Source organism: Thamnophis sirtalis, unplaced genomic scaffold (genome assembly GCF_051295495.1).
Source record: "Thamnophis sirtalis isolate CommonGarterSnake01/CBP01778 unplaced genomic scaffold, rThaSir2_p1.2 scaffold_12, whole genome shotgun sequence".
In the NCBI taxonomy this organism is placed as follows: Eukaryota; Metazoa; Chordata; class Lepidosauria; order Squamata; family Natricidae; genus Thamnophis; species Thamnophis sirtalis.
In genome coordinates this window covers 62550511-62565397 of record NW_028261392.1, presented here as the reverse complement: position 1 = coordinate 62565397, position 14887 = coordinate 62550511, and the positions used below count along the sequence as shown (strand labels likewise).

At 42.0% G+C, this 14887-nt stretch overlaps 1 protein-coding gene across 1 annotated transcript in view; it reads right to left on the bottom strand.

Annotated features, from left to right (window-relative positions):
• Positions 1 to 14887, bottom strand: part of LAMC1 (laminin subunit gamma 1) — a 164796-nt gene that overhangs the window by 42805 nt on the left and 107104 nt on the right. The window contains exons 9-13 of the mRNA XM_087726963.1: positions 11530 to 11652; positions 11229 to 11418; positions 7879 to 7991; positions 2340 to 2561; positions 1172 to 1360 (exon numbers count right to left, since the gene is read on the bottom strand). Coding sequence (XP_087583089.1) covers positions 1172 to 1360; positions 2340 to 2561; positions 7879 to 7991; positions 11229 to 11418; positions 11530 to 11652 — 837 coding nt within the window. The remainder of the gene's footprint in view (positions 1 to 1171; positions 1361 to 2339; positions 2562 to 7878; positions 7992 to 11228; positions 11419 to 11529; positions 11653 to 14887) is intronic.

Genomic DNA, 14887 nt, shown 5'->3' with positions numbered 1-14887 from the left:
GTCTAAGTGCTAAGTGCTACTGTTATCATCCAGTAATTTGAATTAGGAGTGCAGTGGTGGGTTTCAAAAATTTTTCAAACCTACTCTGTGGGTGTGGCCTCCTTTGTGGGAGTGGCTTGCCAGTCATGTGACCTGGTGGGAGTGGCTTGCCGGCCATGTGTTTTCTTTCTTTCTTTCTTTCTTTCTTTCTTTCTTTCTTTCTTTCTTTCTTTCTTTCTTTCTTTCTTTCTCTCCTTCCTTTTGTCTCTCTGTCCCTTTTTCCTTTTTTTCTTTCATCTCTCACTTTTTCTTTCTTTTTTCTTTCTTTCTTCCTCTCTCTCTCTCTCTCTCTCTCTCTCTGTGTGTGTTTGTGTGAGTGGTGGGTTTCAAAATTTTTTGGAACCTCTTCTGTACGTGTGGCCTGCTTTCTGGTGGAACCTCTTCTAACCGGTTCGGTAGATTTGACGAACCGGTTCTACTGAACTGGTGCAAACCGGTAGGAACCCACCTCTGTAGGAGTATCTACATAGGCAAAGCTCCTACATTTGTATTTTTGATCCAGGCTCCAGGGCTGTCATAGAAATTTGAATTTCCAGAATGATTGATACAGAAATGGGCATTTCCATCCTTTCTCAAATAATTCTCCTTTGCTCGTTTTGTTGCATAATAATGAGATTCAATGTAACTGAACTTTGGAAATATCTATGTTTGCTGAAAAAAAAACAGAACAACTCCAAGTCTATTCATTACTCTTCTACCCGGCAGGGCAACAGAACCTGCCAAAGCTGTGTCTTCATAATGAGAATCCAACAACTGGCCCATCAGCCGGCCAGTGTCGACTGGCGACTACCCGGAGGAGAGCCTTCTCTGTGGCTGCTCCGACCCTCTGGAACGAACTCCCCGTGGAGATTCGTACCCTCACCACCCTCCAGGCCTTCCGCAAAGCCCTTAAAACCTGGCTGTTCCGACAGGCCTGGGGCTAAAGACTTGCTGCCCCACTTCGAATGGTATGATTGTTGTGCTTTTTAACTATGTATGGTTTTTTATGTTTTTTGTAATTCTGTTTATTTTTCCCCTCCCTTTGAGTTGTGAGCCGCCCTGAGTCCCTTCAGGGAAAAGGGCGGCATACAAATAAATTAAAACTAACGAACTAAACTAAAACTAACAAACTAACAAACTAACAACAGCATACCTGTGGTTCCAGCTGGACAACTGGTACAGACCACTTCCTTCGTCTTGGGAACGACAGCACAGCTTGAACTCCCGGGACATGGACATGGTTGGCAATCTGAAGAGGTTCCTGTGGTGGCATCGCCATAATAACCATCACCGCACTTCTCACAGTGAGGACCTGCAGTGTTATCTCTGCAGTCACATGCTCCTGGGGGGGTAAAGAGAGGAAAAGCTTATCGTCCAGAAGCTTAAACTTCCAGCAGCTATCTCACAGGAAATTCTCCTGATGTGGCACAATATCCTGTTTTAGATGCAGACAAGGGAAAGGAGTAGACAAAGCAACATGCTTTTATACATAAAAAAAGAATGGGATAGGACATTTAAAAACTAAAATGAAGAGTATTAGATTAGTAGGGCATTCATTCAAGGTGATAATCTAGGTCAGTGTTTCTCAACCATGGCACCGTGAAGGTGTGTGGACTTCAACTCCCAGAATTCCCCCATCGCAGTGGTGGACTTCAAAAATTTTTCGAACCTACTGTGGGTGTGGCCTCCTTTGTGGGAGTGGCTTGCTGGCCATGTGACCTGTTGGGAGTGGCTTGCCGGCCATGTGTTCTCTCTCTCTCTCTCTCTCCTTCCTTCCTTTTGTCTCTGTCCCTTTTTCCTTTTTTCCTTTCATCTCTCTCTCACTTTTCTTTCTTTCTTTCTTTCTTTCTTTCTTTCTTTCTTTCTTTCTTTCTATCTTTCTTTCCCTTCCTTCCTTCCTTTCTCTTTCTCTCTCTGTGTGAGTCTGTGTGTGTGTGTCAATGGTGGGTTTCAAAAATTTTTGGAACCTCTTCTGTAGGTGTGGCCTGCTTTCCAGGTCCACTGGTGGAACCTCTTCTAACCGGTTCGGTAGATTTGACGAACCGGTTCTACCGAACTGGGGCGAACTGGCAGGAACCCACCTCTGCCCCACCGGTTGAAGTCCATTCATCTTTAAATTATCAAAGTTGAGTAACGCTGGTCTAGACCAGTGGTTCCCAAACTTGGCAACTCTGCTGGCTGGAGAATTCTGGGAGTTGAAGTCCACAAGTCTTAAAGTTGCCAAGTTTGGGAACCACTGGTCTAGATAATCATCACATCCAGGATATATCAAAATGCAAACAAAACCTAACACCAACAATATCCCCCGTGATTCTCTTTACCAGATTCAGGGTTGCAGTTTTCACTGTGCCCGTTGCAGAAACATGGCACACAAGGACTGTACGGTCCAAGATTTGGAGTCTCCCTTCTGTATCCTTGGGCACAGGTTTCACAGAACTGTCCCAAGTATCCTGCTGGACACATGCAATTCTCCACCCATGTCGCCGGTATCCCAGACCCAGGATGAGCGCTCACGATAGTAACATCGTCCAAATATCCAGCACCTGAAGGAAAAAAACCAAGATGTATACAAGGTGTTGACAGTCTCCATAACACAGTAAAGGATGCTTCAATGCTTCCAGGCAAGTCACAAAACATTAACAGAGCTGGATTTGTTTATAGTTTCCAACCATAGCCATATCAGAGTCGTAAAAAGTTATTCTTTCTCCCAGCTTTTTCATCACCCACGTTACACCTATCCTCCGCGAGCTGCACTGGTTACCAATCAGTCTCCGGATACGCTTCAAGGTGCTATAAAGCCCTTCATGGTATTGGATCTGGGTACTTGAGAGACTGCCTGCTGCCAATTACCTCCCACAGACCCATTAGATCTCACAGGGTTGGCCTCCTCCGGGTGCCATCTACCAGCCAATGCCACCTGGCTATAACCCGGGGGAGGGCCTTCTCCGTGGCAGCTCCGGCCCTCTGGAATGAACCCCTCGCAGGGATTCGGACCCTCACCTCTCTCCAGGCCTTCCGAAAAGCCGTCAAAACCTGGCTTTGCCCGCAGGCCTGGGGGTGATGAGTTCCCTCCCCTCTCGACATGTATGGTTGTGCGGCTGTTGTTTACTTTTATTATTTGTATTTTGTTTTTTATGTTCCCCTTTTTCCCCCTTGAATTGTTCGCCGCCCTGAGTCCTCCCGGAGAAGGGCGGCATACAAATAATAAAATTCTATTCTATTCTATTCTATCAGCATTGCTTTCTGGCTGATGTGGGAGAGAAAAGATTCCCATGAACCAACATCTCAAGCATCCCCAATAACCTTGGTCTTCTGTTGCTATTCACAACATTTTCTCCCATATTTTTAAATTGATATTTGGGAGGAGAGCAGAAAGTCTGTCTTGTGGGTTCCGACTTGACATAAATCCCCAATTGGTTGTTGGATCTGATTTCTATGAGATATACGGTACATCTCATGTCTATGGCTCAAGAATTCAGGATTTTGCATTTAATAACGGCAGCAAGACTGTTGGTGGCGCAATACTGGAAGAAGGAAGATTCGCCTACTATTCAAGAATGGACACTGAAAGTAACAAACTTAGCTGAGATGGCTAAAATATCTGCATATCTCAAGGACCACTCAAACGAGAGAGATAAACTGGAGTGGAGAAGATGGATTGACTATACTCAAAATAAATATGGGACTAAGAAATTCCAGATAGCTTATGACCAAAGAAACTAGGAATGATGTAAGTTGTTTAGAGCTAGACTAGCAAGGAGGAGTTAAAGCTCAAATGAAAGATGATATTAACTTTTTTTTAAAGTTTATTTTAGAATGTTTTTGTTAAAGATTTATACCCTGTATTGGTTCTGGGAAGTTTGGGGGGGGAGGTTGTGGGGGGGGCTTGGGAGGGAGGGGGGCTTGGGGGAGGGTGGGGGAGGGAAGTAAATATCTGTAAAAGTTTTTTTTTCAAAATTTTCATTAAGAATTCAAGATTCCCAGTGATTTATAATCTTAACAACATAAACAGAGCATTTAAACACGCACATGTGCACACACACACACAATAAAATAGAATTACAGAACAATATCCCTGTCATCATAATTTAAAGCATCATGTTAAATTTATCTAGCATCAAGCAATACTTGCTTACAAGACACGGAGGAATAATTGTGTGTTCCTAATAATTTGGCTGCTTTGTTCTTTGTGTCAGAATTGGAGATGACTGAGGTTGCATATCAAAATGTATCTTCTGCACTGATCAAAAAAGCTATACGATATGGGAATTACTTTATCAAAGGTTAGGGAATAAAAATGGAAGTTGAAAATAAAAGGAGATTAAAGAAGAGGAGAAGATATGCTAAGATAGAGATGTAAGCAATATGTTAATTGTCAGTATTATGATGATGAGGATTATTATGCTTAATGTCATTATTATATTCTTATTAGAAGACACGTTAAGAGGGAGAAATGAACAGGTTTACTATGCTCAACTGTTTAATATGCTATAATTGTTAGATTAGATAATTAATATGAATGTAGTGAGTGATGTTGTAAATTCTGATGGTTATTGCACAGAGATATTTGTACCCACTGTTTAAGAAAAGATGGAAGGTTTATATTTTGTTTTAAAAAATAAATAAATAACGTTTAATTTTTTTTTTTAAAGTTGCATGGCAAAATATTAAAAAAAATCATTGGGGGGGGTTCTTTTTGATTGTTAAAACATTGGATTTACAGGTCGTGCTTGATTATGCCACTTTAATGTGCTGCTTCAACATGCTTAACCAGAGTAATCTCTTTTTCTTTAGAAAAAAGGATTTGAGGAGATTCCCTTAGTTCCCCTTCAACATAATGGTATACTTCCATCCAAGACATTTTGCGAGCTTGTTAATGTTTGAGCAGTAACACCCAGGCAAAAGTTATTTTCTAACAAATGAACCATGTGTTATAATTACTTCTTGGTCTGGAGCCAGGTTAAAGAAGACAGCCCTTCCTTTGCTTTAATCATGGTTTTGCCTTAGATGGCAACAACAGGGAAATTATGATGCTGGCTCCCCTCATCAATCAAGGCTTATCAATGCACCTCAATATTTTTCAATCAAAGATTCTTCATTTTTTTAAAATCACATTTCACTTATAATTAGAAAGGAAAGAGAATTATTATAGTTAAGGAAATAGGGCCGTGGCCCGACAAAACAGCGATCGTCGAAATAGCGCCGACAACAGCGCGACGTCATAAGCGCGCCCACAACTTCGCGTCGATATAAGCGCGCCGACGAAACCGCGACGGAGGAACGGTTTATTTTGTTGAATCAAAAAGACAAGTTTGCTAGCTTTGCTTTTTGTGTATGGAATCTTTCTACTTTCCACAGCGCGCGATTGTGTTGGCGTTTTAACGTTTTAACGAGTTCTGATGATTAGTCAGGATTAGAAGAAGAAGAGAGTTTTGATGCAATAAAAGGAAAGTTCATTATACAGGTTTTTTCTTTCTTTTCTACTTTCCACAGCGCGCGATTGTGTTGGCGTTTTAACGAGTGTTGACTGCGTTTTGATTTTAAAGGCACAGCGCGATTGTGTCGGTGCGCACGTCGGCCCGCTACTGTCACATAACGATTAGCGGTTAAGACGGCACGGATTTGACTCCCGTGGTTCTGTCGGCGCGGAAGTCTTTCGCGCATTTGCCGGTGAACCCCATAGGGCACATTTTCTTTTATTTGTAAGAAGTTGCCCATCTCACCTGAAGTGACTCTGGATGACATACAATAAAAACCAAGGATTACAGCCTTTTGCCAATCCATAATCAAATTATTTAACTGGTTCCTAATTTGCAAGCAAGGTGTCCAAGGGGTCAGTGTTACTTTAAGAGCACAATGTCAAGATGCCACTGTGGTCAGATATCTTGCCTTTGTACAGTAAGGGCCGAGAAGCACACAGATGTGGCAACCAGCCAAACATTCTCCCTGTAAAAGCATGGGTGGGTAAGGAATGCAAGAAATTTATTTACACACACCATTCCTTCTGCATATATCCTCAGGGGGGGGGGAAGAACCTGGAACAACCCCCACCTTTGCAGATTGACAGATAAGAGTGGTGTTTCAGAGCTGAATTAATGTTTCACTTTGAGGGAGTTCAGCAATACCAGGCATTCTAGAGAAAGGAACATTTCATTCCTCCTTCCCTCTTAACGTTCAACCCAACCAGTGCTGGGATTCCTCTTCAAAACTGGGCTCGCCCTACAACTGGTGCTTCAGAACAGCTTTAAGTACAGCTCTGCCTCACGTACTCCACAACGTCTATGGGGCTGGCTGTTGACGTAAAGCTGTTTGTATATTTGGGGCTACCGTTCCAGCCGCAACCCCAGGTGATATCCTGCACATTAACAATAGAAGAATGTAAATCATATCAGGATTTCTCTGTGTTTTTTTCCCTTGAGTGAAGTCATTTCCTCCTTAGGTAGGTGGACCCTTTTAATGCAACTACATGTGTATGTGCTATAGGAGCCGAGGTGGCGCAGTGGTTAGGGTGCAGTACTGCAGGCCGCTTCAGCTGACTGCTATCTGCAGTTCAGCGGTTCTAATCTCACCGGCTCAAGGTTGACTCAGCCTTCCATCCTTCCGAGGTGGGTGAAATGAGGACCCAGACTGTGGGGGGCGATATGCTGACTCTGTAAACCGCTTAGAGAGGGCTGAAAGCCCTATGAAGCGGTATATAAGTCTAACAGCTATTGCTATTACTATATTTTTTGGCAACCTCTTCGTCATCCTGATTTAAGAAGCCCTGATCAACTTTTGTATTTTGGGTGTAGGTGGCAAGCTAGTGTGTATGTTGAGTTCATTCCAATTGCAACCTTTCTGGGATGTGGCTGGACAGCATCGTAAGGAAAAAAAAAGTGAAGAATTCCAATATCCCAAATCTTCAATGTGGAGATATTACTATGACCAATTTTATGAAACAGGTAGAAGGCTTGTAATAATAATCAAGGAATGCTCTAAGATAGGTGTTCTGACCCTCCTCGTTCCACACCAAAGCACTCCAAGCCAAAGATACTTTACGGAATTTATTAATAGACAGACAGGTCCTTGGCAGCAAACCGGCACAGACAAGCCGTGGCAGCAATCCAGCCTGCCAAGCTCACAATACTGTTCTCCAACGTTAGTTAATGCGTTGACTTCTGCAAAAGGGGTGTGTGCACAAGCAGTCCTTTTATAGTCTGAAGAGGAGCCTAATGACCACCAGCTGAGTGCAATTACTTCCTAATTGTTCCTTACGCCTATTAGCTCTCCGGTGCCGGGCATCTAGGAACAACTCCCTTGGCTCCTCCCCAGCGCTGACATCCGGATCACACTCCCTTGTCTCTTCCCCACTGGTCCAAGGCTCAGGTGCCTCCTGGTGGCCAACCAGCCTCGCTGCACCCTGCTCGGAGTCAGAACCCTGTCCAGGGTCCTCCACATCCTCCAAAGCCGACTCAGAGGGCCCCTCACTGTTGGAGTTTGGTGGCAGCTCCAACGGCTCCTGCTGGGCCACAACAGATAGGGATGCACATTCTCTAGGTCTAATGACTCTGTTGGGCTTTGCGTGTTGGAAAACCATACCATAAATGAGTGGGGCCACCATTTATGCAGTAAAATAGCTAACACTACAATATTTTTTTTAAAGAAAAGAAACAGGCATGGAACATAAAACAGGCTAATTAAGATCCATCTTTCTGATTAAAGCAAAGGCTTGTTTGAACGAAATGGTTTTGCCGTGCAACAAAACATTGGAAGAAACACTACAAACATCCCAAGAATTCTGTAAGGTAGGTGCAACTGCAAAAGAAAGTTATTTCTTGACATCCACTCAGTTTGATCATCAGCAATTACCACCAAACTTACTCCTCTCGCTGTAGGTTCCACGAATCTTGATCGCGGTTAAGTTATGGAGCAACTTTTGGAATTCAAAGGGAGTGAGAGAAGGCCTCCAGGGGTAATCTGTTGCTTCGTGGAGCCTAAAAGGAAGTAGCATTGAAACAGTTTTAAATGCCAAAGAATTAACCTGACTGGTGGACATGTTGCTTTCAAATAGGATTTGTCTGATATTATTGGAATACAGCCTCTCTCCCTTCTGCTAGTGTTCGATAAACGAAAAGTTCATATGCAGTTGCCTTGTCTCTTCCACTGTCCTTGGGCAAGTAAATAAGCACGTTCACACTTTCCCAATTACTCCCTGCATTTGCACTTCAGACTAACCCGAGTTAAAAGTTAGGAAACAGCAGAGGTGGGTTCCTGCCAGTTCGCACCAGTTCGGTAGAACCGGTTCGTCAAATCTACCGAACCGGTTAGAAGAGGTTCCACCAGTGGACCTGGAAACCTACAGAAGAGGTCCCAAAATTTTTTGAAACCCACCACTGACACACACACACACACACACAGACTCACAACAGAGAGAGAAAGAGAAAGAAAGGAAGAAAGAAATAAAGAAAAAAATAAAGAAAAAGTGAGAGAGAGATGAAAGAAAAAAAGGAAAAAGGGACAGAGAGACAAAAGGAAGGGGGGAGAGTGAGAGAGAGAGAGAGAGACTTGGGGGGGAGGGGGGAGGGAGGGGATGTATATTAGGCCACTCCCACCAGGTCACATGGCTGGCAAGCCACTCCCACAAAGGAGGCCACACCCAGAGTAGGTTCGAAATTTTTTTGAAACCCACCGACACACACACACACACACACACACACACACACACACACAGACTCACACAGAGAGAGAAAGAGAAAGAAAGGAAGAAAGAAAAAAAGAAAAAAAGAAAGAAAAAGTGAGAGAGAGATGAAAGAAAAAAAGGAAAAAGGGACAGAGAGACAAAAGGAAGGAAAGAGAGAGAGAGAGAGAGAGAAAGAAAACACATGGCCGGCAAGCCACCCCCACCAGGTCACATGGCCGGGAAGCCACTCCCACAAAGGAGGCCACACCCACAGAGTAGGTTCGAAAAATTTTTGAAACCCACCACTGGGCCAAACAGCCATTACTAGTTAGTCACCTGGACAGAGGATTCATCACCTACCCAACAACATTGTCATAACAACCCTATTGTAGACTATGGATATATTCTTGGTAAGGGCAGAAGAACTTTGCTCCACATCCTAACCCATCAACTAAAAACAATTTTCTTCTCTGCTGGTGAGGAAACAGAGAAAAGGTACATTCAAGCTGAACAAGACTTCTGCATTTACCGAGTATTTCTTGCTCTTCACTTAAAAAGACATTTTTAATGCAAGCCCGATCAACCACTCTTAACCCTTTGGAGTGGAAATTAAGGATGGGGACCCATAATAGGGGTAGCAGAAATGCAAAGTAGGTGAGGCCACATCACAGACATAAGCAGCACCAGCGTTTTCTGATTTTTTTTCCTGTTGCGGGTTGGGTGAAATTAAAACTACATTACTGACACATTATTTTTTTACTCCAAGGGACGGGAATTTTAATTTTTAGCAATTCTGCATGAAGGAAACTTTAAAATAAGCATGACGTTTGAGGACACATGCAGCTCTGGGCCCTGGAGTTGTCTACTCCTGTTTTAATAGTTTCCTTGCAGTCTGCAAAACCTGCCTTGGGGACCATGCTTTCCAGCAAGACCACCTAAAATCATTCCAATGTCCAAGACAGGATAGGACAGAAAATTGGGAAGAGGGAAGAGACTAACCAGAGAAAGCTGGTTGAGTTTATTTTGAAACCAAGCTGTATTTTTTTCATATAAACCAGTGGTGGGTTTCAAAATTTTTTGGAACCTATTCTGTGGGTGTGGCCTCCTTTGTGGGAGTGGCTTGCCGGCCATGTGACCTGGTGGGAGTGGCTTGCCAGCCATGTGCTCTCTCTCTCTCTCTCTCTCTCTCCTTCCTTTTGTCTCTCTGTCCCTTTTTTCTTTTTTCTTTCATCTCACTCTCTTTCTTTCTTCCTTTCTTTCTCTTTCTCTCTCTCTCTCTGTGTCAGTCTGTCTAGCAATAGCAGTTAGACTTATATACCGCTTCATAGGGCTTTCAGCCCTCTCTAAGCGGTTTACAGAGTCAGCATATCACCCCCAACAACAATCCGGGTCCTCATTTTACCCACCTCGGAAGGATGGAAGGCTGAGTCAACCCTGAGCCGGTGAGATTTGAACAGCCAAACTGCAGAACTGCAGTCAGCTGAAGTAGCCTGCAGTGCTGCATTAAACCACTGCACCACCTCGGCTCTGTCTGCCTGTCTGTCTGTGTGTATGTGTGGAGGGGCAGTGGTGGGTTTCAAAAAAATTTGGAACCTCTTCTGTAGGTGTGGCCTGCTTTCCGGGTCCACTGGTGGAACCTCTTCTAACCGGTTCGGTAGATTTGACGAACCGGTTCTACCGAATAGGTGCGAACTGGTAGGAACCCACCTCTGATATAAACTCCCTAGATGGGACATCAGCACATAAAATGTGTGAGGGAAGGGGAGCAAGAATGAGCAAAATCAAGATAAAGGCTGCTTCCTACATCTCAATTTGCAACTGCTGCTTTCAACCGTATCGCTCAACCGTTATCACTTCCACCCATCTTACCTTTCCGAATGGAAGCTTCAACCAACTTAAAAAGAAATGCTGAATTACTGAACTCAAGATTTTAATGGAACGTTCAGCTGGGAACTCAGCGATAGTTAAATGCTTAGAGCTACATGGCTTTAAAACCAGAAAAGTAACAACAAATATTATTTCTCCTCTATTAAAGTTAATGAGGTTGCAAAGTGTTTGGTTTTGGCTAAAACTCCACTCCCTGCTGTAGATAATTAATTGATGGGGGGGGGGGAAACACAGTGTTTTGCCCCAAGTATTATTAAAAATAAAACCTTACATAACTACTAAATCCATCATAAAAGCATTACCAGCTGCCCTCTCGAGTATAGGAGACAATAAATATTTCAGCAGTGTATTCTGCCAAATTATTACTATCACAGAACAATAGTTGATGCCACCAACAGAGTTGTATCCCTTAAAACTGCAGTTAAAAAACTACAATTTAGTATCTCCCCGGCCCCAAAAAATAACAGTTTTTAGTAATTTCTAATTCCCCCAAGGACGTATCAAAATCATTCATTTCGCGCTCTTCGTTTACAATCTAAGGTAAAGAAATATTCCATTTATAGCAATTTGTTTTAATATTTTAAGCTATGCAAATAAAGAGCTTTAAGCAGAGCCTTTACATCCAGGAAATCCTGACGTTTTCCATATTAGAAAATATCTTTACCTGAATGAATATTTCAGAGTGTTCTCGCTGGGATAGGAGTTGCCTTGAGCAATCAAAGGGACAGATACTCTTAGCCCAGCACCTTCAAGGACTATGTCCTCCGCTGAAAGTCGAGTGTCTCGCTTATCGACCCGAAAAGAGAACGACAGGTTTTGCCCATAACTTAGCATTTGATTTCCAAGGAATTTGCCTGGGGACAAAAGCAACAGAATCCACATTCAAGTAAAGGTGAAACGTAGCACGTTTATTGGCAAACGTGCTTATACGATCTATGTATAAAATAGTCATTCTTCCTTGGTACCTGGTGTGCTGAAGTAGATGGGGAAAGGTGTATCTGAGATTACGGATATTTCTTCAGTTTCAGGTATCCAACGAATGGAGATTTCAGAGCCATCTCTCTGTTCCGCGTGCCAGTGTTCCTTTCCTGAGAAGAAAGAAAGAAGAAACCACCTCGTGTTAAAAGTTGAATTCGCTCTACTTAATGCATGAAGAATTAACTTGAATTATTCTTCAACTGCTTTGTGAATTCTATCATGAAAAGGAAACAGATTTCAACGCTGATTGAAAACAGTCTGTTGTGATTTAAGAAAACTGTTACACAAACCATGTGGGGAGAAGATCCTGCTTTAGGGATTGTAGAAATTTCCACTGTGTGTGTTACTAAATTGGTAAGAATAGATAGTAGACTTGATCTTAGCCACAAGAGTTTATTTATCAGATTTAGAGACTTGCCCAGAGTTGCTCTGTGAGTGAGTTGGGTGGCCTCTAAATCTGATAAATAAATGAATGAATAAATAAAAAGCTGAGAATTGTGTGTTATTAAGTGTAACCTGGAACAGAATAGACCTAATTCAGCCATCCAGTACTTAGCCTCCTTCACAAATGTTGAGATTAACTCTGCTCACAAAGGAGCAGTGAAAAGAATATGTCAACCTTTCTAGTCAATGGACTTTTATTTACCATTTGATCAACCACAGTTTTATATATGTACAATGAAGTAGCTCAGAGGTGGGTTCCTACCAGTTCACACCTATTCGGTAAAACCGGTTCGTCAAATCTACCGAACCGGTTAGAAGAGGTTCCACCAGTGGACCTGTTAAGCAGGCCACACCTACAGAAGAGGTTCCAAAATGTTTTGAAACCCACCACTGGTCCTTGGATATGATTATTCTACACTATCATGCTCCTATTTATAAAACTCAGTGCCTCTGTGAAACGTAAGGATGACTACTGTGTTTGTGGTGCAATCAGAACATTGCGTGTGTTGAAGTTGTTTTAACGCAAACCAAAGATGCCTTTTAGAAAACAAGTTTACATCATATTCTGATGCATGCCAGTGCTGTGTGTGAGGTAATTTAAGGTGGTTCTGACAAGTGTCGTCGGCATCCGGTCACATGGGCGGCAAGCCACTCCCATCCGGTCACATGGGCAGCAAGCCACTCCCACAAAGGAGGCCACACCCACAGAGTAGGTTCGAACAATTTTTGAAACCCACCACTGAAGTAGCTACACTTTTCATCTTTTCCAGTCACATCGTTTGCAAGTTATCATGAGCAAAACTATTGGCGTATCCATATTGGTTACACATGTTCACTATATTATTTCATGCAATTCACCCTCTCTTACTTTGCTTCTTACCTACAGCAGATAAACCACTCCGAAATCAGAAGTTTTACCAGACAGCAAAACTCACAAGCCAATAACTAACCCTAGGCTAATCTGGGAGCAGCAACTCAAAATAGAGTTTGACATAGCAAACACATAGCATTTGGGGGTTTATCTGTTCGTGTAACTTGGAACAGTTAGTGAGAGAGAGGTATGTGGCTTAATACAGAGTTTTTCAAACTGTGTTTTTCATGGAACGTTAGGGCTGAAAAAAGAAATAAATATGATTTTCAATCATTAGGATTTGCTTCTTGATCAAGGGTTTCCAGGACGATTTTTAAATTAACAGCTTCTAACCTACAGAGGTTAAAAACCTCTGTTGTAATGGATGGTTATCACAATGTCTTGAACAAATTTTCACATTATAAACCTGCAACAACTATTACAACTGTTGGAACAACTGCAAAGCTAAGGTGAATGTTTGTGACCTCAAGGCCACAATATAATCTCAGGGAAGAACTAAATAATATTTTCAAAGGCGGCTGACTCTATAATAAAGTTGCCTAATTTAGCAGCATATAATGCTAAGTGGAATGAAGAATGCATGCCTAAGGACATGATGGGTAAGGACTAAGACAACAGATCCCGTCAAAATATCAAATGATCGGCATATGATAAAATATCGGCATATCTTAAAGATCACTCAAATGAGAGATATAAACGAGACTGGAAAAAATGGATTGACTATATGCAAAATAAATACGGGACCAAGAAATTCCAGTTAGCCTATGCTTAAGATCAGGAATGATTCAAATTGTTTAAAGTTAGCTCAGCAAGAAGAAGCTAAGATCAATGTAGAGATGTTATTAATTTCTTTATTTCTTTTTTCTCAATAGATTTTAGACTGTGTTTGTTAAAAATCTATACCATGTACGGGTTCTGGGAAGTCGGGGGGGGGAAGGAGGAGGGGGGTCGGGGGTCGGGTGGAGGGAGGGAGGGATATATATTAGGCTAGACACGATGTGTTAGATCTCAATGCAATGTGACTTCACATGTATACTGTTTTTCTCTAATTTTTCTTTAAAAATAGGATAAGCCAAATACATTAACATATAGTGGAAATACACCGAGGGGAGGAGGAGTAGGGAAGAAGAAAGATGGGTAGAGAGGGATGGGAGAGAGGGTGGGTGGGGGGAGGCGAAAAGGAAGGGGGGGAGTGGATCTGGAGAAAGGAGTGGTAGAGGGCGAGGGGAAGTAGGGTAGAGGGGGATGATGGAGGGAAGATAGAAAGTTGGAGGGTGGTGGAAGAAAGACGTGTATGGAGAATGGAAGAGGTATATTGGGTTTCTATTTTCTGGGGCATTGTCAACAAGAGGAATTGATGCAATTATTGTTTAATACTGTATGGTGTATACATGTGAGCGTATGAAAATGAAAATTATATATATATATATATATATATATATATATATATATATATATATATATATATATATATATATATATATATATATATATATAAAGATTACGTAAGTGACAAAAAAATAAAAATAAAAAAGTATTACTAACAAACAAACAAACAAAATATCAAATGATCATACACTTTCCCCTATTCAGTACTTACAATAGATATAAAGAAATACACTTGGTTTTACATGAATACTTTTGAATGTGTGTATGCCTTCAAGTCAGTCTTACTCCTGGGGACTGTCTGGAAAAATGCCTGCAGTTTTCTTGGCAGGATTTCAAAAATAATTTGCCAATGCCTCCTTGTACAAGTGAGAGAGAATAGCTGACCTAATCTCACTCAGGGGTGCCTAAGGTGGGACTAGAACTCACAATCTCTCTACCCTGATGTTTTAGCCACTACATCAAACTGTCTCTCTTCAGTCAATATAGACCTGTCACTTCTCCCTCTCTAATCATTCTTCACAAGCTGCTATTCAGTGTATCAATTTTCTTTGAAAAGAAGAGAGTGGAATTCTGAAAATAATTTAAGCTATTTGATGTGCTCTTGTTACTACTTGAAGAAATATTTATCTCCTCAAGGTCTA